At 36.1% G+C, this 21,237-nt stretch overlaps 1 protein-coding gene and 1 non-coding gene across 2 annotated transcripts in view; both read left to right on the top strand.

Annotated features, from left to right (window-relative positions):
* Positions 1–524: 524 nt before the first annotated feature.
* PHF6 (PHD finger protein 6) overlaps positions 525–21,237 on the top strand; it is a 47,936-nt gene continuing 27,223 nt past the window's right edge. The window contains exons 1-5 of the mRNA XM_057718667.1: positions 525–682; positions 4,624–4,807; positions 5,051–5,152; positions 18,556–18,689; positions 18,966–19,009. Coding sequence (XP_057574650.1) covers positions 4,670–4,807; positions 5,051–5,152; positions 18,556–18,689; positions 18,966–19,009 — 418 coding nt within the window. The 5' untranslated portion in view covers positions 525–682; positions 4,624–4,669. The remainder of the gene's footprint in view (positions 683–4,623; positions 4,808–5,050; positions 5,153–18,555; positions 18,690–18,965; positions 19,010–21,237) is intronic.
* Positions 19,134–19,241, top strand: LOC130842847 (U6 spliceosomal RNA). The gene has a single exon (XR_009050619.1). It is a non-coding gene; the product is annotated as a U6 spliceosomal RNA (small nuclear RNA).

Below are 21,237 nucleotides of genomic sequence, written 5' to 3'. Positions count from 1 at the left end.
ATGAAAAATGATTCGCCCAAAGACTGAAATCCAGGCAGACTGACTCCACTACGAGCTCCTCAGTCTTTCCTGGCTGTAAAACGAGAGAACGGAGGACCTCAAAGGGATGCCACGAGAGTACAATGAAATAATGGATGTGAAAGGCCTTGGTGAACAAGTGCAAGGGATAAGGCCTACCCACTTGAATCACTGTTGAAAACTGGTTACCCAGGGCCTCTGGCCAACGGTTTCTAGTCCCAACCCAGCCCCTTCTGCGCCCAACCCACAGCGATATCTTTGAATCTCTTTCTCTATCTCCTCGGATCCTGCCCCCAAACACTTGGTTGAGCGGCGGACCGGAGAATAGAAGGTACGCGCGCGAGCAGGAGGCGGGGCCTGCCGCCCCGATCCCTACCGGGGGTGGCTTCTGCACATGCGTCGTGGCTCTGCGGCTTCAGCTGCCCCCTCGCTGCAGCCATTCAGGGCCCGCGGCGCGCTCGAGACGTATTAACGCTGTGTGAGTCGTTGCGTGCGAGGGGGGCGACGTAAGGGCGCTCCGCGAGCCCGTCTCTCCTCGAATGAAAGGAAACAACCTCCGGCGACAGAGCCCCGCTCCCAGGCGCTGCGGGAGAACCGAGACCGACTTCTTTCTCTTTCCCCTCATTGGCGCTTCTCCCCTGCCATTCGCCTCTGGGCCCCGCTGGTGAGTCCCCACGGTACCCCGGGGCCCCCCATTCTCTGCCCGGCGGGAGAAGACAAGGAGGATGGCGGTGGCCAGGCCGCCGCCCCTGCTCGTTGTTAAGGGGGACTCTTGGTGGTCTCGCTTTATTGTCAGGGACCCCAGAAGCGCCGCTCATTGAAGGCGCTTGGTAAAGAGGCTGCTGAGAAAAGTGCTTCGGAGGAGCCGAGGGAAGAGCTGAGGCTTAAGCCTAGACTTCGGGGGAGGGGGCGCAACATTTAAGGAGGACAAAATACTGGGAATTTTTAGTCTTTGCCATCGCTTAGGACATATTTGGGAAGGAGGGAGACTCCTAGTTTGGGAAGAGTGAGAGGAAGAATTGTTAGGATGGCGAGAAGGTTAGCCTTACGGAATGAGGAAAAACTCCGGGGTGGGCGGAATTAGGGGTGAAACTGAGATAGGAAACGAAGACTATTAGAGGACGAACTCCTGGCGGGAGGAGGGTTAAAGAAAGTGGTAGGGTGATATTTTCCTGGATCCAGGAGGATTGGAAAAGGACAATTAGGGGACCCTGACTTTACGACCGAAAGGAACCTGCTAAAGTGTTTTATTGGAAGATAGTTTTGCGAGTTTATCTAGCGCTTGATTAGAGGGAGATCTTGGAGTCTAGTGTGTATTGAGGAATAAATAACGGAGAGGATCCGGTACGTTATGTGTACCATCCTTTATTATATGCACGAGCAGCACGGCGTTCTTTTGAAATTTCTTCGTTTCGATATTCTGCGTGGAAGTTGAAAAATCCTTTAATTTTGAACAACCCTTTCTTTTCGTCGGCTTACTACGTAATATCAGGTCTTATTCACACAGTTCAAATTCTTTCTCTACCCTTGGGTTTGAAACAACTGGAAAATTCCTTCAGTTTCCTTTTGAATAACCGCAAAAAGCAGTGCGAAGCATGTAATAATATCGTGCAACCAGATTCAGGTGCCCTTCCGGTTCATCTCTTATTCGTTTATTTCTCTCCAGTGTAACTTTCCTGACAGAAATACTGCTTCTTGGATCATGTTTATATATTTTGACCTGTATATTTCAACTTGCTTGCGTGTGGAATTGTGTGATCTTCCGGAACTGCAGTTTTTGTTTTGTTTTGTTTTTCTGTGAAAATGGTCTTTCAGATACTAGACATTGAATGAGCTCTCGAGTTGGTTCGTCAATGTTCTCCTTGATGTTTCAGGTTATTTCCACCTTGGTGCTTTGCAGCATCTTGGAAAATCTGAAGTGCACTGATTGCTTCAGCCTAACTAATCGGGCTTTTATATTTTTTCAGACATTTAAATTACGTTTCTCACGCTGTTTTCTTTGCCTCTTTATTTCTGCTTCATAACCTTATCCATAATGCTATGTTTCTTTTAAGGAAAAGGTTTCATTGTTGGGTGAAAGCATCAAAGTTTGATCTCTGCATGCCCTCAAGAACCTTTTAGACTAAAATTAAAATGGCATATACTGGATGGATCTTTATGAACCCCTTAATATTGGTCCTTGGGATGCCCTTATTCTCCTCAAGTAGAGACCACAAGTGTGGCAACATTCGATAAAAATCTGTGTTTTTATGATAAAGACATTTTTGCTAGGAGTCATTGTTTCCGTGATGTTCTCCACTTCGTGTTTTACAAGGAGGCTGTAAAAAAAAAATTAGCAAGATATGCACAGATGTATTATTTGAATTTTAGTGGAAAAATCCATTTAGTCATTGCACATTGGGGAAAGTTTTTAATTGGTTTGGTGCACTTTTGTGTGCCTTTCTGTTCACTTTATAAATTATATTTAAACTGATTACAGAAAAAATACACTAGAATATTTTTGAATGCAAAATAAAGTGTACCTTTTTTTCTCTTTTAGATTTTGGGGTCTTCGATATCTAGAAAAGTAGGTTCTCAAAATGAGAATGGAAAATTTACCTGTTTATAAATGGAAAGAGGCAGAATTCAATATGGGTAGAATTTTGGGGACACCATTTTCAGAATTAATTTTAAGAATTAAAAACTGATTTTCTAATCTAGGAATTTACTTTATCTTAAGCTGGTTTTATAGCTTATGCTAGGGTTGTACAGAAATTACACATTAAGATGTCTGTATAGATTGGATTTCATAATGTGCCATCCTTTCAGCTGGCCAAGGATGACCGAGAGAAATGCTGAATCCATTATAGTGCTTTCAGAGTGCTTACTGTTCATTGCACAGTAGTAAAGAAAGCTAATTTAGAGCTCAAGTAGCAAATTCTGGTGCTATTTATGAAATTTGATGTTTTGCATATTTAATTCTAAAGATGTTGGCAGCTATATTCTTGATAAAGCAACTGAACACATATTTGCCTGAGCAAATGCAAACACACTTCCCCTTTTGTTTCTTTTGTTTCTCTGTTATGTTCTTTTTTTTTTCTTTAATCCTAAAAGTATTTGCTGCCTGTTTTCAATCAGTTTCACAGTTTATAGCCAGTGCTGTGAATACAGTACTGTTGTAAAGTATCCGATGCCATTTGGAAGAGTGAGGTATTTAAAACTGTAGATAGCATTAAAAGTTTCTTAAACCCATCAGTGCAAAGACTGTCAGGGCCTTTGAAGTTTCCTTAAAGAGGAAAACCTAGATATAAATTGATGAGAAAACCTGTTTCTTTGTGAATTCATGTTCAGTTTTAAGTATTTGCATTTTTATGTCGTAAAGCACTGAATGGTTTGCAGCTACCACCTTGCTGGCATCCAACTGCTACTGTTTCTGTTGGTGAACAAGTGGCTTCTCAGAAAGCAACAATGTATTGTTAGTCCATTTTTTTCAACATATGATGAAAATGTTAAAATATATGGAAGAATGGAAGGAATTTAGTAAATTTTAGGGCAACAATTTGAGATTTTATTGATTGTGATATGTGTTGTGGGTTACCTGAGTCCTGAACTGCTTAGTTCTGTTGATTTGGGAAAATGACACAATGCAAATAACTGATTTTGCATTTGTTTATATTCTTCTGAAGAATCCATGTTGAGATTGATGATCTAAATCTGAAACCTTCCATGTTAGAGCTTTTCTTCCCTTTTTTTGTTTGACTATACTACCTATAATTATAATTTGACTAAATTTAAGGCTCATTCAGAAAAATTTCCCTTTATACAGTATTACTAATTCAAGTATGAAGGTTACTATGTTTAGAACACCACTGTCAGGTTGTAACTTTAGTTTAATAAGCAGACTTTTTGAGTAAATCTCAGAGTCAGATAATATATTTGTTTTTATAAATGATTGGTTCCTTAAGTCTGCATTTTTGAATAGACTGGTGTAAAGCTTAATTTTTTCTTTACTTGGAAAAGGAATACAATAGCAAAAAGTGATAAAGATGTATACATGATTTTTTTAAACTTGAAACTAATTCAAGTTTCAAATATAAGTGTTCCAAAGTCATGGTTATGTAAATTCATTTCTCATTTGTTGGATTATCAATATGTGAACTTTAAGGAATTGTGCAATTACAGAATTCTGTTCACTCTGGATATTGTGTAGTTCTCTTAGTAGTTTTTGCTCTGCTCTTAGATATATAATTCTTTGTTTCCTTGAAGGGGCACCTAGCTAGCTATACGTGAAAAATGTTTTTCTTTAATTATGTCAGCAGATGACTATTTTAATATCACACATTGTTCATGTTTTATTTATCCACGCAGAAATAGTTCTAATTATTTCACATGTCCCTTAATTTGAGAGCAGTTTGATTTTTCTCAGTTACTTCATTAATTTATCTTTATGCATACGTAGTACATTTTTTAAGATTACAGAGGTTTCAATATTAATTTGTCTATACTAAATAGCTGTTTTTAAATGCACATATTAAAACAGGTCAAATATTAAGCAATTTATATGACTGTGTAAACTGATTTTTAAAACAAAATTAACTGTTTTGTTACCCTTCTTATTCTCTGTAGCATTTCTTGAGGCATAAAGTGGCATTCTAAAGGCAATTTAAAAATCATGTCAAGCTCAGTTGAACAGAAAAAAGGGCCTACAAGACAGCGCAAATGTGGCTTTTGTAAGTCAAATAGAGACAAGGAATGTGGACAGTTACTAATATCTGAAAACCAGAAGGTGGCAGCACACCATAAGTGCATGGTAAGTATGCCCGCAGCAACCAAGAGACCTGAAACCATGAGAATCTTAATAATGAATATTCCTGATTACTAAACAAAACAAAACAGCAACAACAAAACCAGTTAAATTTCTAAGAAATGGTTTGTCACTAATGCTATGCCAGTTTTACTTGAATATTTCCTTTTAAATTTAACATCTTATTCACTATTTCACTGTAATTTCTTTATATATGAACCTTAATTTTTTTTTAAATGTAATTTATAGCTCTTTTCATCTGCTTTGGTATCATCACACTCTGATAACGAAAGTCTTGGTGGATTTTCTATTGAAGATGTCCAAAAGGAAATTAAAAGAGGCACGAAGCTGGTAAGTTGGTATTTCTGCCTCTTGAGAATAAAACTTACTTTAAGCTCATTAAGGAGGAAATTGCTTATTTTAGAGTGTATTGCATTATTAACCGAGTGTAATTTTTTAAAATTGCAGTCTTATTTTTTTCCCCCAAATCAGCAAATTGCAACGCTAGGTTTAACTTATTTGCCAATCAACCAAAAAAAAGGAGTGAATCGGTATTTATATTGTCCATTTTTTTTCTTTTCAAAAAGAATTAAAATCTTTTTGGAGGCAGTGTTGACATAGAAAACCAGCAGTTTGCTTAATTTGAATGTTTCATATGTTAAAGTCTTCATTCAAGTATATTTTCGTAATTAAAATTCTGAAATGTTTTTGTTTTCCGTAATAAAGTAATTGTGTGATCATTACAAATGAAGATGACAGCTCTTTCAACAGGAAAATGTTAGTAGGTTCTGCACAATGTATTTTACTGTGGTTCAGCTATACAACACAGTATTTATGACTTTAGATAACTTTTGGTGAATTTTACAGTTTTTCTGAAGCTATGCTCCTGTAATATTCCTGCAGTTGTCTCCACTACCTAGTAACCAGTTTGGCAAAATACTGTATTGCTCTGTGGCAAAGGTAGTGTCCCAATCTCAGTTGGTATTTGATACATTATGGTTTACATTGAAACAGTTTCTTCTCATTTGGTTATTTTTCTCCTCTGAGCTCTTTATTGAAATTACATCTGTAAATGTACCTTCAGTAGCTTCACTATCAAGTGTTTCATTATTTTAAAGATGGGTTTGGTAGAACATGTATCTGTGTTCTTAGGCACTAAGTAATCTTAATCTCATATTTCATAAAGAATCTGATGTGAAAGGAGGGAGTTATCATTTTGATATCAGGAATAATCTGTTTTGAAAAGTAATCAGTTTCCTAGTACTAGTTTAAAAAAAAAAAGAAAAGCAATATGAAGAAGTGCAAATATAACATTTGAGATTTGTTTTAAGGATAGCCTCAAACCCAGAATCAGTATTGGCACAAATGGAAACTCAGAGGTCAGACAGTTTTTGTTGTAGTGAGACCTTAACTGTGAAAATGTTTATCTTCCCCACCCCCAAAACTGCAGATAGCAATAGAATGCTGCGTTTAAAAACAATGTGATTTTTTTTTTTATTTGGTGGTTTTAGATTTCTTCATGTTACTGTGGCTTGCTGAGTTTTGAGAACCAGAACAGTATGTTTTTATTTCCTAGTCCTTAAAAACAAATTTGGATACGAAGAAAGAATACTATTTACTTGAAGCTAGTTGTACTGTAACCCTTATCACCCCATTATTTATTCCTTGGCATTATGAATATTCCTGGAAAATGCATCTACATCCTGACTTGTTAGCATTTTTGTTGCTTGATATGGCTGCTCTTGTCAGAACAGGAGCATTTTTGTTCCCTGATGTTACTGTGTTATTAACAAATGCAGTGCCTGGTTCTGCATGAAGCAGCAGCATACATCTGGCAGTATTGCTAAATTCAGTGGAGATTTAATTTATTTAGACCTGTTGCAGAAAGCATCAGAACTTTGTACAGATTTCACTATTGTAAATTGTTTTGATTAATTTTTAATTGTATGGTGTAAGGAGTTAATTATTTTTGCCCAAGTGTAGTGAGTTATAAATAACTAAACTTGTTCCTTGATCTAGGGAGTAGAGCAGTACTGGAGGTTAAGATCACAAGCTATAGTAATAGACTTGTATTTGAATCCCAGCTCTGTCACTGACTAGCTGGGTGACCCTGGGCAAGTTGTTTACTTCTCTATGCTGTGTTTTCTTCACCTGCCAAAAAGAAATCATGGTAGTGCTTGCCTCCCAGGGATATTGTGAGAATTAAAAAAGAGATTATTCAGGACTTAGCATGGTGCCTGGCACGTGGTTAAGACTTGATAAATGGTAGCCCCTGTTGTAGTTATTGTTCATAAGTAATAATAAAATCCTGCTAATATTGTTGTAGGCTAATGAAAAGCATGCTGGGCTGGGAATTCTTGAGGCCTGTTTTTTTAATACCTGCCACTGACACAATATAACTTTGGACAATTCATTAACTTATTTGTATTTTCACAAACAGTAAACGGATAATGCTATATCACTGCTTACTAAACAGAGATGTTGCATAACTAAAAAGTGCTATAAAAGATATAAAGAGCTACCTTAGGAAAGATGTGGGGTTTTTTTTTTTCGTTTCTTTTTTGGCCATGCTGCATGGTTTGCGGGATTTTAGTTCCCCAATCAGGGATTGAACCTGTGCCCTTGGCAGTGAAAGCACGGAGTCTTAGCTACTGGACCACTAGGAAATTCCCTTAGGAAAGGTGTTTTGTAGCCATTTTGAGGCCATGGGCATCCAGCATTGAGGAATAGTGGCAGAAAGGGAGAACTTTTGAGTCAGGTGTATAATTTTGCTCCCTTTGCTTCTCTTAAAATGTCAGAATTTAAATACTTTACCCAGGGCCTAGGAGTAGAGTAGCATTTGTATGTTAAATTTTGAAATAATTGTTAAGTCTCCTTTTAGCCTTTATTTTTACTCCTTCCATTACATCATTTTTACATGAAGTACTATCAAGTAACCAAAATTCCAGATTTGGGTTTTCTTCTTTACTTTTCCCTGTGTAGATTTATCCAAACAATAAAAGGTCCATAAATCAAATAGAAAGGGAGAAAAAAAAGTGAAGAGTTTCATGTAAGTAGGTAAATACATGTAAACTAGATAATCAGTTTCCCTAACTGACTTTTTAAGGCATTTTATCCTGTGAGTCTCTTTGCCCTGGCTCCTGTTCATCTAGATTTTAGGTGAAAAGTGGGTCATGGATGCCCACTGAAAATAATGGAAAAGCAGCAGTGCTGGTCCATGGGCCCTTTTAAGACAGGTTCCAGTCTGTATCTCATGTTGGCTCCAGGGATTCTCACTTGCCCCAAAGAAAAGTATAAAGAGAAGAGTCTGGGGTTTGAGGTGAAAGTATATAGGTGGCCAGATTGGTCAGAATCTTGAGAGGATGGAAAGTCACAGTAGAGCAGGAGGTACAGGTGGCAAATGTGTTCTTGCTGCCATAAGCCATTTTCCAGGATTTTCATGTCAGCCACAAGGACTGGGGAGGAAAGCCATTCTGAATGAACATATTCATCTCTTTTACATCAGCTTCAAGCACCAAGATGGACAAGGAGACATTTGCCGGCCTACTAAGGTTTTTATAGTTTGAGAGTCTGTTTTTGCAATTAAAACAGATTTTTTTTTTCCAGAATGGTTTCTAGTTCCTGTTGAATCCATATGTGGAGACACCACATCTGCACCATCTGCTGTTATTCTCCAGCCATCTAGCCAAGAAATGCAATTTTCCAAGTAAAATTATGAGTTATCGTCGCTATTTTCATTTTGTTTAAGGAGACACTTGAGCATATTTGAAGAACATACTCTTGCTGGATAGAGCTGGGTGGTGAGATCATTAACAGTATCTACATCGGGGGAATTCCCTGACGGGTCCAGTGGTTAGGACTTGGCACTTTCACTGCTGGGGTCCAGGTTCAGTCCCTGGTTGGGGAACTAAGATCCCACCAGGGGGTAAAAATGGAGTATCTGCATCGGATAGTTACTGTTCTAATTGGTACCTGTGTCACATATATCACAGACTCTAAGAACAGAAGGCATTGAGAGGCCATTTAGTTCACTTTCCCTCCCCTTAGACAAGATTACCTGCAAGCCATGTAACAGATTTTATTTTGTCTACCTTATTGTTAAATATATCAAGAAATTGTGATTCTACCCAAACAACCTGAAACAGGACCAGTATTATATAACACTCTTCACAGTTGAGAAATTCATCCTTCTGTATAACTCAAGTATCTCACTTAATTTAGAGTCATTTATTCTAGGTCTGTTTCTTTCCATTAAAGGAAATATTGGTTTTTTTCTATATTAAAAATAAAAAGTCCTTCATATACTTAATGACTATCCTCAGGTCATTCCTAAACTTTCCCTTTTCAAACTAAATTTTACTCACATGTCTTAAGAAATCCTCTGAACATTTTTCCTGCTTTTTTCAGTAGCAGACGTAGCTAACATTTATTGAACACTTAATATGTGCTAGGAACTGGGCTAAGTACTTTAAATACATGATCCTTTTTAATCCTTACAGTCATATTGTGAGATAGAAATGTATTCATTCTCACTTTATACATTAGGAAACTGAGGCTCAGAGAAGTTAGGTCACCTGACTATGGTCGTGTAGCTAGTAAGTGGCAGAGCTGGAATTTGAATCCAGGGCCAGTTAACTCCAAAGCCAGAACTCGTAATCACTAGGTTATACTAGACTGCCTTTTAACCTATCTAACAAAAAAAATCACATTTTAAAAAATGTAATGTTTAGAGCTTAGTAGTTTTCTAATAAAGATGGAAATAGTACTGAATTTAGGACATAATCACACTCCTATTAATATATTCTGTTAATAGCGTTGTTAGTTTTTAGGACAAAAATCCTACATACATACTATGTAAGAATATTATAAGTCTCTGTTACCCTCAAGATATTTTTTGTAGCCTCTGAAGATAAAAAGACCAATTCTACATAGTGTTTAGTTTGTTATTTACTCATTATCAGTGGAGTGCCTGGCGCCCCAGAGAAACGGGGTGTCTGATTTTGAGAGTTCATGATCTAGATATTGGGTATGTCATGGATCTGCATATATGACAATTTATAGATACACCTTTTTATTCTGTGTGGGAGGAGTCTTGCCAATTTAGGTAGTTAAGATACTTCCTAGAGATGGTTAGTCTTAAAAAGAAAGAAAAAAAAGAATGAGTCCATGAAATAGGTTAACTGTACCAGAATGGGTCATTGAGACTGGCAGTAATGGATTGGAATTGAGAAAGGTGGGATGATTACAGGGTCTTTAAACATTAGGCAGGAATTTCAACTCAGGAGGGGAGGGGAGGGACAAAGGATTTTTCAGGAGACGAGTGATATACAGAAGTCTTTGTGGAGAATCAAATATATTAATGGCAGCATATTTGTCTGCTGCACATAGATGTCTTGCAGGCATCTTAAACTCAACCATCTCCACCAGTATTCGTCATCTCCCTGCTCTGAAACCTGATTCTCCTTCTGAATCCTTTACCTTCAATTCTTCCTTCTTCCACATCAGTCACATCAATTCTGTTTCTGGGATGTCTCAGCCTTCTTTTCTTTCTTACTGCGACCCTATATCCAGTCTTCCTCTTCCCATCCTTCCAACATACTGCTGGTAATTACTTGATCTCTACTTTTATAACCTACTATCACTCACTCCCTGACTCCAAACTGTTACTGATTCTTTACTGCCTAGAAAATGATATCTGCCCTTCAGAAGTCGTACCTTAACCCACCTTTTCCATTCCTTCTCTCATCCCCTCTCCCCTCAGTTTCCCAGATATCCTCTGCTTGTCCCATCTGTGCATGTACAGATGTTACTCATCTCCTAGCTGCCTCTCAGAACTTCTGTCTGTTTTTGAGTCAGACTCAACCTTCACCTCTGTCATAGAGGTTAACACTGTACATTGCACTTGTTACACATGCGCAAGCCATTCTTCGCTGTGTTGTGAACTCAGAGAGCGGAGACTGTATTCTCTTTGCTCAGCATAGCATTAAGTGGGGGAAATGCATGGAAAACACTTAGCACAGTGCTTGATGTCTCATTTGTGCTCAATTGTACTCTAGTAAGTGGGCACTCATTAACTGTTGGCTGAATTTGAAGGAGGCGAGGGCTTCAATTGGATAACAGTGTGAAGCTTTAATAATAGGCTAGGTGTAAATTGACCACAGAAGTATTAGTACAAGCATAAAATTCCTCTGTTTTGGTTAATCAGTGTTATAGTGTTGTTTGCAGCTCTAGCGATTTGAAGAGGAAGGAGAGAAATCTAGAGGGAAAAATCAAGTTGGTTATTTGTTCAGGATGGTGGAGAGCTGTGTATGCCTCAAACAAGGGGGTTTTCATGTTTCTTCAACCTTCACTCTCCCAGTAGGGTGTTACATTTTTGTTGTTTTCCTCAGGCATTGTGTTCATCAAGGCCTCCATCTAGAGTCTAGAAATCATCTGTCTGTCCATTTATCAGATACTTGAGTGCCTATTGTACTAAGCACAACGCTAAACACAATCATGAATGAATGTACTTTAGCCTTAGAAGTATGTAAAGAATGCCACAGGGGAGCTGGGAGAGAGGACCATAATTAATTCTACCTGAGAAGTCAAAAGACTTCATAGAAAGTGACACTTGAAGTGTGTTCCACTGGGAAGATGATGCTGTAGAACTCAAAAGGGGGAAGAGTGTCAAGGAGGGAGAAGTACTTTTGACAAGTATTAAGTGAGTATTAAATGCCAGTGCTATTTAAAGTAGAGTCTGTGGCTTATTTGGCATTCAGCAAGGGTAAAATGGAGCACCCAAAGTGTATGGAATGCTACCACTGCTTACTACATATGAAGAAGCAGAAGATGCTAGGTGATTGATGGTGCTGATAAATCCTTAGAGCAGTGTTACTTAACCAACTATGAAATCAGAAAGTGGGGTTGGGTGGGTTGCAGATAGGTATCTTTTGAAAAAGGTTCCCAGGTGATTTTTGATGAACACTCTTGGTTATGGACCATTGCCTTAGGACAGGGGTCAGCACACTTTGTGTAAAGGATCAGATAATAAATATTTAAGGCTTTGCTAGCCATATTGTTTCAGTTGTGGCCACAGACAATACACAAAGAAGTGAGCATGTCTGTGTTCCAATAAAACTTAATGTATGAAAACAGGTGATGGGCCGAATTGGGCTTGCAGGATCCCTGCCTTAGAATATTTTTGGGGAAAAACAGGTAAATTTTTTCCTGAATATTTGTTCACTGGCCTCATTGTCATCTGTGTAACTAAGTGTACATGCATCATGAATGTATTCGTATAAATGTGAATTTTTTTGAAAGCTCAGATTATGGCATGCAGGTTAATTTAAATGTGTGCAGATGTTTTACTTGTCATTTTTGTAAAGTGAACTTTGTTTTACTTTGGAGGTGATTAAGGAGAATGAATGTGAGGCCAAAGAGAAACTTCAAGTCTAATGCTGGAGAAAATCAGGTCTTTGATTATTACTGCATAGATTAATTTTTTAAAAATTCACAGTTTTTTCTCCTTTGCCTTCATTTGATATTGAGACTTCTTTGTAATTGGGAATACTGTAAATTTATGCCATTATATAATTACCTCTCACTTATTTGTGCTAATGGAAGAGAACCGAAACCAGTAATGTAAAATAATCTATGTCTGGTTTTGGGGGGATGTCTTGGTACTTATTTGAGCATGGATGTGTATTTGGTGTTCTTCACAGATTAAGTATAGCAAGCAGCATGGCACTTTAGAGTACCCTCAGCCCGAAAGACCTACACCTTAGAAGAGCTTAAACATAAAGATCTGAGCTCAGAATAAAACAAACTTGAAAAGCTCCAATAAGAGAATTTATATTCCTCATAATGATGATTCATTAAGTTGGATGGAGTTGGAGTATGTGATATTCAGAGCAAGGTCAGGAGACTAGGTTAAGTAAGAGCTTCATAGGCTTACTTGCCCTCTGATTTACGAAAGAGTTCTGAAATTATTTATTTACTAACTGCTTAGATTTAGTCTGTTACTCTAGTAAAAAACAAGTACTTTTCAGTGGCCGTTTTTTAGAAGCACTTGGGATTTAAGGTCCTAATCTATCAAGTCACTTTTTAATGACTTTGACAGCTTTCAGATTTCATTTTTGCTTTCTAGCTTTCCATTTAGACCTAATTATTTTATGTAACCCTTATTAAAAATATTTTATTGCTTGTGGTTTTTTGAGACCGTCTTCAAAATTCTGTATTTTTTTTTTAAATTGTAGCTATAGGATAAACCAGAAACAGTTATAAGTTCATGTTCTATCTTTCTGGGCAGTGGTAATATTTTTTAGGAGTTTTAAACAAAGCGGACAGTGTCCAGTAACCAGATAATTCAGAGGTTACTTTGTTTTCTAACTATGTTGGATATATGCGTATTACTATATATAAAGTAATGAACCTGGAGTTAGGAGCATGTTTTAGGCAGCTCTGAAAACTTGCCCCAATTGCACTGTCCTCCATTTTTGTTTTCACTGGAGGTAGTGTTTTCTGTTATTAAAAACAACAAAAAATAACAAACACTAGTGTAAGCTGAACTGCTCTCACTTTATTTTTGTTCTCGTATGAAAATATCCTAGGTACACTGTTCTCAACTCCAAGTACTTTTTTTGTTTGTTTTTGTTTTGTTTTTTAAGATTTTTTTTGATGTGGTCCATTTTTAAAGTCTTTATTGAATTTGTTACAATATTGCTTCCATTTTATGTTTTGGTTTTTTGGCCCCAAGGCATGTGGGATCTTAGTTCCCCCACCAGGGATTGAACCCGCACGCCCTGCATTGGCCCACCAGGGAAGTCCCCCTGTTTTTTTTTTGTTTGTTTGTTTGTTTTTAACGCCCTACAGTCTTTTTTGAAACCTCTTGCATTCTCCGTACATTTGTAGCAGTTTTCTTGCAGCAGGTGTCTTGAGAGTAGTAAGTACTTGGCTGTGAGAATTTATATCTATACACTGGTGATCAGTTACTGACATGCATAGTAGATACACAGCAATTAAGCTGGGAAGCTAAGTCTTGGAGCTTTTCCCCAAGAGCCTTCTCTTTCTGCCTGTCCTAGAAGTTGGCAGTCTCATTTGTTTTGCCTTGTCTCTGTCTGTGGTCTTAGTTGAGTTTTCCCTGAGCTTCCCCCATAGCTACTAAGAAAGCAGTATTTTTCCTTTTATTACTTAAGACTTCTTCCTTTTGCAAAGTGAATTTCAGTCCTGGCCTAGTTCAGTTGACTGAGGAGCAGGTATGTCCCAGCCTCTGTCTCCTGCGGGACTTTAGCTAAGTCATAGCCCTTTCAGTTCCGTTTGTCTCCTCTCATGCGTGACTTAGTTCCTCTTTCGTCTGTGGATCAGCTCCTTGAGACTCTGCTTGTGAGGCACAACTTAATCTTAACATAGTATAGCTTCCCACACAGTAGAACCCTGGTTACCAGGGGCAGGAGGGTTGGAGGCAATGGGAGATGTTTGTCAAAAGGTACAAAGTTGCAGTTATGTAGGATGAATAAATCTAGAGATCTGCTGTACAGCATGATGACTGTAGTTAATAATACTGCCCTCTGGTATCCTGGAAATTTGCTGAGAGTACATTTCTGGTGCTTGTACCACATGCACCAAAAAAAGGTAACCATGTGAAACGATGGATGTGTTAATTAGCTCAACTGTAGTAATCATTTCACTATGTATATGTATATTAAGACATGATGTACATCTAAAATATAAATAATTTTATTACAATTATTTACAAAGATAGTATGATATGCAAACATCTATAAGAGTCTCTTTTTCTAATCTCCCCATTTTGGAAGAAGTAATTATTGAAATTTGTTAGGTCTACTAGGTAGCAAACTGAATAGAGGAATAAAAGTAAAAGAAAACTCATTAACAACAAAGAAATTTTCACCTCTATTTAAAGAACTTGAAATCAGGGTATAGGCAGGATAAGCTGAGAATTGACATTGATACGTAAATTGAAGACAGGAAGTTCGCCTTCAACAGAATATTTGATATGTGTATTTGATATGTGGGGCAGACCTTTTTTCAGGGAGGAAGAAGTCCACCATTGTCCTTGAAAAAGGTGTTCCTGTCAGGTAAACTTTCATGTCCCCACATTTGAGAGCACCCTGGCTACAGTGCATGCGTGATGTTAAATGGCAGCTGACCCTCGTGCTGCTGAGGGCCCAGTAGGGCCTATGACACATTAGAGGGCAAAGAAATGTTTTGTGTAAAGAGGAATACAGGATAACATCACTCAGGTCCAACCAATTGGTCTGGTGCCTTGCTGTGTCTGGGGAGGGCGCCCATTTTTGCTATTATTCTACTTCTTTTTCAATAGATGTCCTCTTTGTTTCATTTTCCATAATATATTTTTTAAAGAAAGGTATACTAGCCACCTATCTAGTTTCCCAACTTCTTTAATTTTCTCTTTATCTCTTTCTGATTCTCTCTGCTCTTTCTGTACCCCTCCATCTGGATTGTTCTTCTCAATTTCACCTTTCCAAATCACTTTTAAATATTTTTAGACATATTTGAAGGTAATTATGTCAAGTCTGCAGGTATTAGAAACATGAATGAGAAAAAATATGCCATATGATATTAAAATTTTCAATAACAGAGTAAGCTTAAAATCAAGAGATTTATTGAGTACTACACGGTAAATCACAGTGTTTGTCTTCCAAAAAATTTAGTCTGGAAGCAATTGATGGATAAAATCTATACATTTATGAAGATAAATAGTTATACAAGGAAGTAAAATGGTAAGAGCCAAAATGAATATCCTCTCTTAAGTCCCATAGGAGTTCAAATAAAAAGAATTATTTCCGGTGTTGCAACATAGTAGTGATATCTTGAACACAGTAGTGTTCCCGTTCTGTATTCATGGGTATACAAGCAGATACACATTTTATATGTAGTTTTATTATGGATAATTTTTTGGTGTTTTCTTAGTACCTTGCCAGAGTTTCATATACAAGCAGGTATTTCTTTTGTTGTTGTTGTTTTGTTCATTTTTGTTTGTTTTGTTTTTTTAAAGATTTTTTTGATGTGGACCATTTTTAAAGTCCTTACTGAATTTGTTACAATATTGCTTCTGTTCTTTGTTTTGGTTGTTTTGGCCTGCTTGTATATGAATGAAAGCAGGAAGTACCTGCTTGTATATGAATACTGAATAAAATAGATCCTGTAAATTCTAATTAAGAAAAATTCCTACTCCTAACCTTGAGAAGAATCTTCCACTCTCTGAAACATTTTTATTGGTGTATCTTCCTCTTTCTTTTCTTCCTTGAGAGAAACTGACAAAATAAAAGTGAGAACAAGCTTTTTCTCACTTAAAAATTTTTTATTTGTCCTGAGTTGCTGTAGTTAACTGGTTATGTATTGGGCAGATTTGAATTCATAACCAGCCAAAACACATTTTGATATATTAGGGGCATTTGGTTTCCTTTTCATTCTCAGTAAACTGAGAGATGCGTATTGAAATCATTTGCTAGAGTATTTCCAATGGTTTTTAAATAATTTTTTGTATATAAAAGTAATTTCCCCATTGTAGAAAAGTCAGAAAATACAGGAAATTATGAAGAAGAAAAGCAATCACGCAGAGATAACCAGTCAGCATTTTGCTATGTTTACTTTCACGTATTTTCAAAGGATATATGTTATAAACATAATTGGGGTCATAATTTGCATACCTAACTTTGTATCCTATTTATTTTTTCTCTTAATGTTATATATAAGCCTCTTCCCATGCCATTAAAATGTTTTTGAAAAGAATAAAGAACATTCCTACATATGGCTGTACTATAATTTATTTAAACATTTTTCAGTGAATGTTTTCCACAAGTGGTTTTCCATTTTGGGCTTTTCTAAATATTCTGCAGTGAACATGGTTGCATATAAATCGTTTAAGTCTGATTTATTTTGTAGACTAGATTAATACAAGGAAAATTACTGGATCAGAGAGTATAAACTTTTAATAAGGTCTATGATAAATAAGGCAAGTTGCTATCCAGAGACTATACCAATTTCCAGCAGTATCTGAGAGTGCCCATCTTACTGTATGTTTGCCAGTGCTGAGCCAGTACAGGATTTTCAACAGTACCTCTCCTTTCATTTTAGCTTGCTCATTGAATTCAATAATTTTTTTTCAAAATGTACCTATTCACACCCATTTTTGATGTAATTTCAAAATGAGCTACTTGCAGTATAGTTCTTAATTAAGTAGTGGTAATGTTCAACTTATTAAGTTAAAAACCAGGTGACAAAATATGTACAAAATTACATAGAGAAATACTTTAACGTAAGCATTGCAACACCGTAATGGTGTCTACACTTGGTGAGTATGAGTGATTTTTAAAAAAATTTTCTTTGTGCTCTTTTGTGTTTTCCACAATTTCTATAAGTCTATTTTTTTTCATTAGAAGTATAATTTACTAAGATAATAGAACCTCATAAGTAAGCTGTAGTACAGATGCTCCACCTCCTCAAGAATTGATTAGCCACCCAAAAGTATTTAACAACTTTGCCTGCTTGATAATTTGACACAGTATTTCTTTTTACAGTATTGCTTTGAAGTTTCTGTATTTATTTGAGGAAGTGGTGTATTTCTTTGGCATTAATAATGGGCACTGGCCCTCATATTTTCTGGGAAGTACCTGTATTGAAAATGTTTCTGTTTCTGACTTATATAGGAGTCTTTTTTTAAATGATAGCTTGGATGAGAGGTCGAGTGTTTGACTTGCTTAGAGAAATAAAAGGCATTTTATTAGAATTTATGTTAGCCTTTTGGTACACCAAAATTGCTTAGGGTCCAGGTAATCCAAAAGCTGGATGTTCTTTATGTTAAAATTAATAAAGAGGAATGAGAACAGTTCCAAATGAGGCATCTAGCAAGCAAGAAACAAATGAACAGATTTTAAGATTTACCTTAATGTGAATTTATTTTGGCATGGCGTTTATAGCTTAGGAGACAGCCTCATTAAAAGTCCACTCAGTACAGTATACGTTAATCAGTATATGTTAAAACCACTAACAGTCATTGTTATATACTTTTCTTAAAGAATTTTTTTCTAAATTTAGATATGAGCTAGTTGAACAGTATGAATTATCCAGTAAAGTCAGAAGGTAAGGTATACTAAAATATGTTGAAAAAATCTTTTATCTATTTCCTTGAATTCATAACGTGAGAGGTAAGTAATGGATTAAATTAAAATGGATGAGCATGTTTTCACAATCCATTTAACATCACAAAATATTTTTAGGGCTCGAGGTATTTAAAAATCTACATAATCCTTTTATCTTCTCTCCTTCCCTCACTTGAAATTGATTTTTACCAGGTTCTCAAATAGTATGTGAGGTTTTTTCCTAAAAATTCTCATTCATAAGTGGAAATGTGAGAGAAAATTTTTTCCTGGAATGAGCCATTTTCTCCAGTTACTCATTTCCAGAAGATCTGGATTGTGGGAAGGTCTGCAGCTTACATTCCTGATTTGCAACATTTCAGATTTTCTCTTGACCACGATGAAACAATAGACATTAATAATATAGTAATATTGCATTAATTTTGTCATTGTTTAACATGGGAAGAATACTCCCAGTAGAATCTTATTTGAATTATTTCTAAGTGAGAAAACAAGAAAAATAGCGTTATTAGTTACAAAACTTTTCAATAACCAGTTTGTTTTCCTTGACAGAGATTTGATATGCCTCTAACCTGATATCATAGCCGTAGCAAAATCACACACTAATAACATTATTTTATTGTTTTGCTCTAGATGTGTTCTTTGTGCCATTGTCCTGGAGCTACAATTGGTTGTGATGTGAAAACGTGCCACAGGACATACCACTACCACTGTGCATTGCATGATAAAGCTCAGATTCGAGAGAAGCCTTCACAAGGAATTTACATGTAATTATTTAACTTCTCTTTTAGTTTTTTTTTAAACAGTCGTACTTTCTTTAGGCCTTTGTAAAAATTTTTTCCCGTTTCAAAGCATTTCATCAGCATCGTAAAGGGTGTTTTTGGTAGGGAATGTAATGCTTAGGGAAATGGCATAGAAAGTTTAATGCTAATAAGGTTTTTGGAATCCAGCTTGTGAATGGGGTGAAGTGTACTACTCATTCTTAATTTGAAAAATGAACTTGGTTTGTTTACTTGGTAACTTAATTTCTTCATTTTTTGTAGGGTTTATTGCCGAAAACACAAGAAAACTGCACATAACTCTGAAGGTACGTCATTCAGACACTTTTCAATTTCAAGAGGAAATTTGAGTAAAATTTGAGTGAATTATACTGTACCACAAGACGTATCTCAATATTGAATACCTTTTGAAAAATTAAGAAAAGCGTTCGGGTGCTTGCTTCAGCAGCACATACACTAAAATTGAAACAGTACAGAGAAAATTAGCATGGCCCCGTACACAAGGATGACACACAAATTCCTGAAGCGTTTCATATTTTTCACCTCGTAAATCAACTATACTTCAATTACAGGAAAAGAAGAATGTTTAACCCAGTTCCTACAGAGATTCAAAGCCTTTTGAGGGCAGTTTTATTACATCTGTAAACTAATTCTCTTTTTATTCCTATTAAGATTTATAACTAAGAAATTTAAGTATAGAGACCACTTTTTGTTTGTTTTTAAGTTTAAGCACTATAAAAAATATTCAAGTTATGAATGAACCATAATGGGGGCAAAAAGAGAGAGAAAAGCATTCGGATAAACTAATATACATAGTGAAAAAGATCTGAATTTTTCAGAAAACTTTTACCCCAAAATTCTTGTAAAGACTTTGTTGAGAATATATTTATCTTTCAGGGTAGATGATGCTAGTGGTTACAGATTTCTGTGTTCAGGTAAGCATGTTAGTAGATTGTAAAGGTAATAATTAGAATCCTTGCTACTGTCAGATAAAATGTAAACTGGGGATACTAGTGCATTTTGTGATAACCAAGCTTTCTGATGAATTTTTATTCATATGGTAGTACTTTTTTTTTTCTTAATACAGACATGTTCAAAAGAAGTAATCAATTTTAAAATACAAAATTTTCAAATTATTTTGTAGTTTGTTTCCACTTAAATTTATATAAAACCAGGATAGTCGTGTTTATATATAGTTAGCCAAGCTGTAGTTGATCTTTAAAAGGTATGGGAAAGTTCTCAAATTGAATTCTGACTTGTTTCAAACCTTTTCAAACAGATGGTTTTGATACTTTTACTAGCAATATAAAAAGGCTTAGATTTAATCTGAGATTGTTCTATCCTTCCATTTGGATTAGAGATCTTTAAAGTTTTTGTTAGCTTCTGAGAATGTGTTGCTTAGAATTAAGAATGGTTTGAGCCTGTTGTTTTAGGAAGTTGCTTCTTTTATAAAGACTTACCTAATTATCAGTGTTAGCATATTAAAATTTGTGGCCCTTTTTGATCTCTTAGGTCTTGGTTTTATAATACAAAATAGTATTGTTTCCACTTCAGGAACAGAGTACTTTAGAAGTGCTGGTTAAAAATTCAGTCTTTAGCAAAAACTTGTCATTAAGGTAAATGTATTGGACAAATAATAAGAACAGAATGTTTTTGAAGTGATAAAGTGCAACTGATAAACTTGAGTGTTTTCCTTCAGTTTTTTCCTCACTTAATTCTGGAATTGAATTGAAAAACCTTTCGTGAAAGGTTAAGAGTAAGCTCTCCCACTTTTCGTTTCTTCAGATTTTAACAACGTATTTATTTGCTTCTCTTCAAAAGTGTAGTGAGCATATGTGGTAAGGCAAAGATTGAGACTTAATGATCTGACGAGTACAAGTGTGTCAGCATACTGGGGCAGGATATTTGAGGGTGGCAACAATGATTAATATAGACATCTCCCCTTTTATTCCTTCGGTTTCTGAAGCTGGTAGTACCACCTAGTGGTAGAGATCAGTCACTGCAGACAACATCAAATAGAATAATTTTGACCACCTTTTTGCTTTGAGAAACTTTTTAATGAGGAAGGTCTAAATTCATACTTTTCAAAAGGACTTTTTTTTTTAAGATTTTTTTCATGTGGACCATTTTAAAGTCTTTATTGAATTTGTTACAATATTGCTTCTGTTTTATGTTTTGGTTTTTTGGCCCTGAGGCATGTGGGATCTTAGCTCCCTGACCAGGGTGAACAGGGATTGAACCTGCACCCCCTGCATTGGAAGGTGAAGTCTTAACCACTGGACGGCCAGGGAAGTCCCAAGAGGAATTTTCTTTTAATAGAACTGGCAGGAATACTACAATTCAAATTTGTGTTACAATTGATTTGAATTTTGGGTTCAGTGTATACTTTGGTAGCACATTAGGGTTTCCTGTATTACTGACATATGTAGTATGTCTGTACTCATATTGTAGGACTTGAAAGCATAATTTTACAATTTAAAAGTATGACAGAGTTTCTATTTATTGAATTTTGACTTTTATCACATTCATCTAGCTT

This window comes from Hippopotamus amphibius, chromosome X, assembly GCF_030028045.1.
Source record: "Hippopotamus amphibius kiboko isolate mHipAmp2 chromosome X, mHipAmp2.hap2, whole genome shotgun sequence".
Classification (NCBI taxonomy): Eukaryota; Metazoa; Chordata; class Mammalia; order Artiodactyla; family Hippopotamidae; genus Hippopotamus; species Hippopotamus amphibius.
Note: the sequence above shows the minus strand (reverse complement) of the source record. Positions and strands in the feature narration are given on the sequence as shown.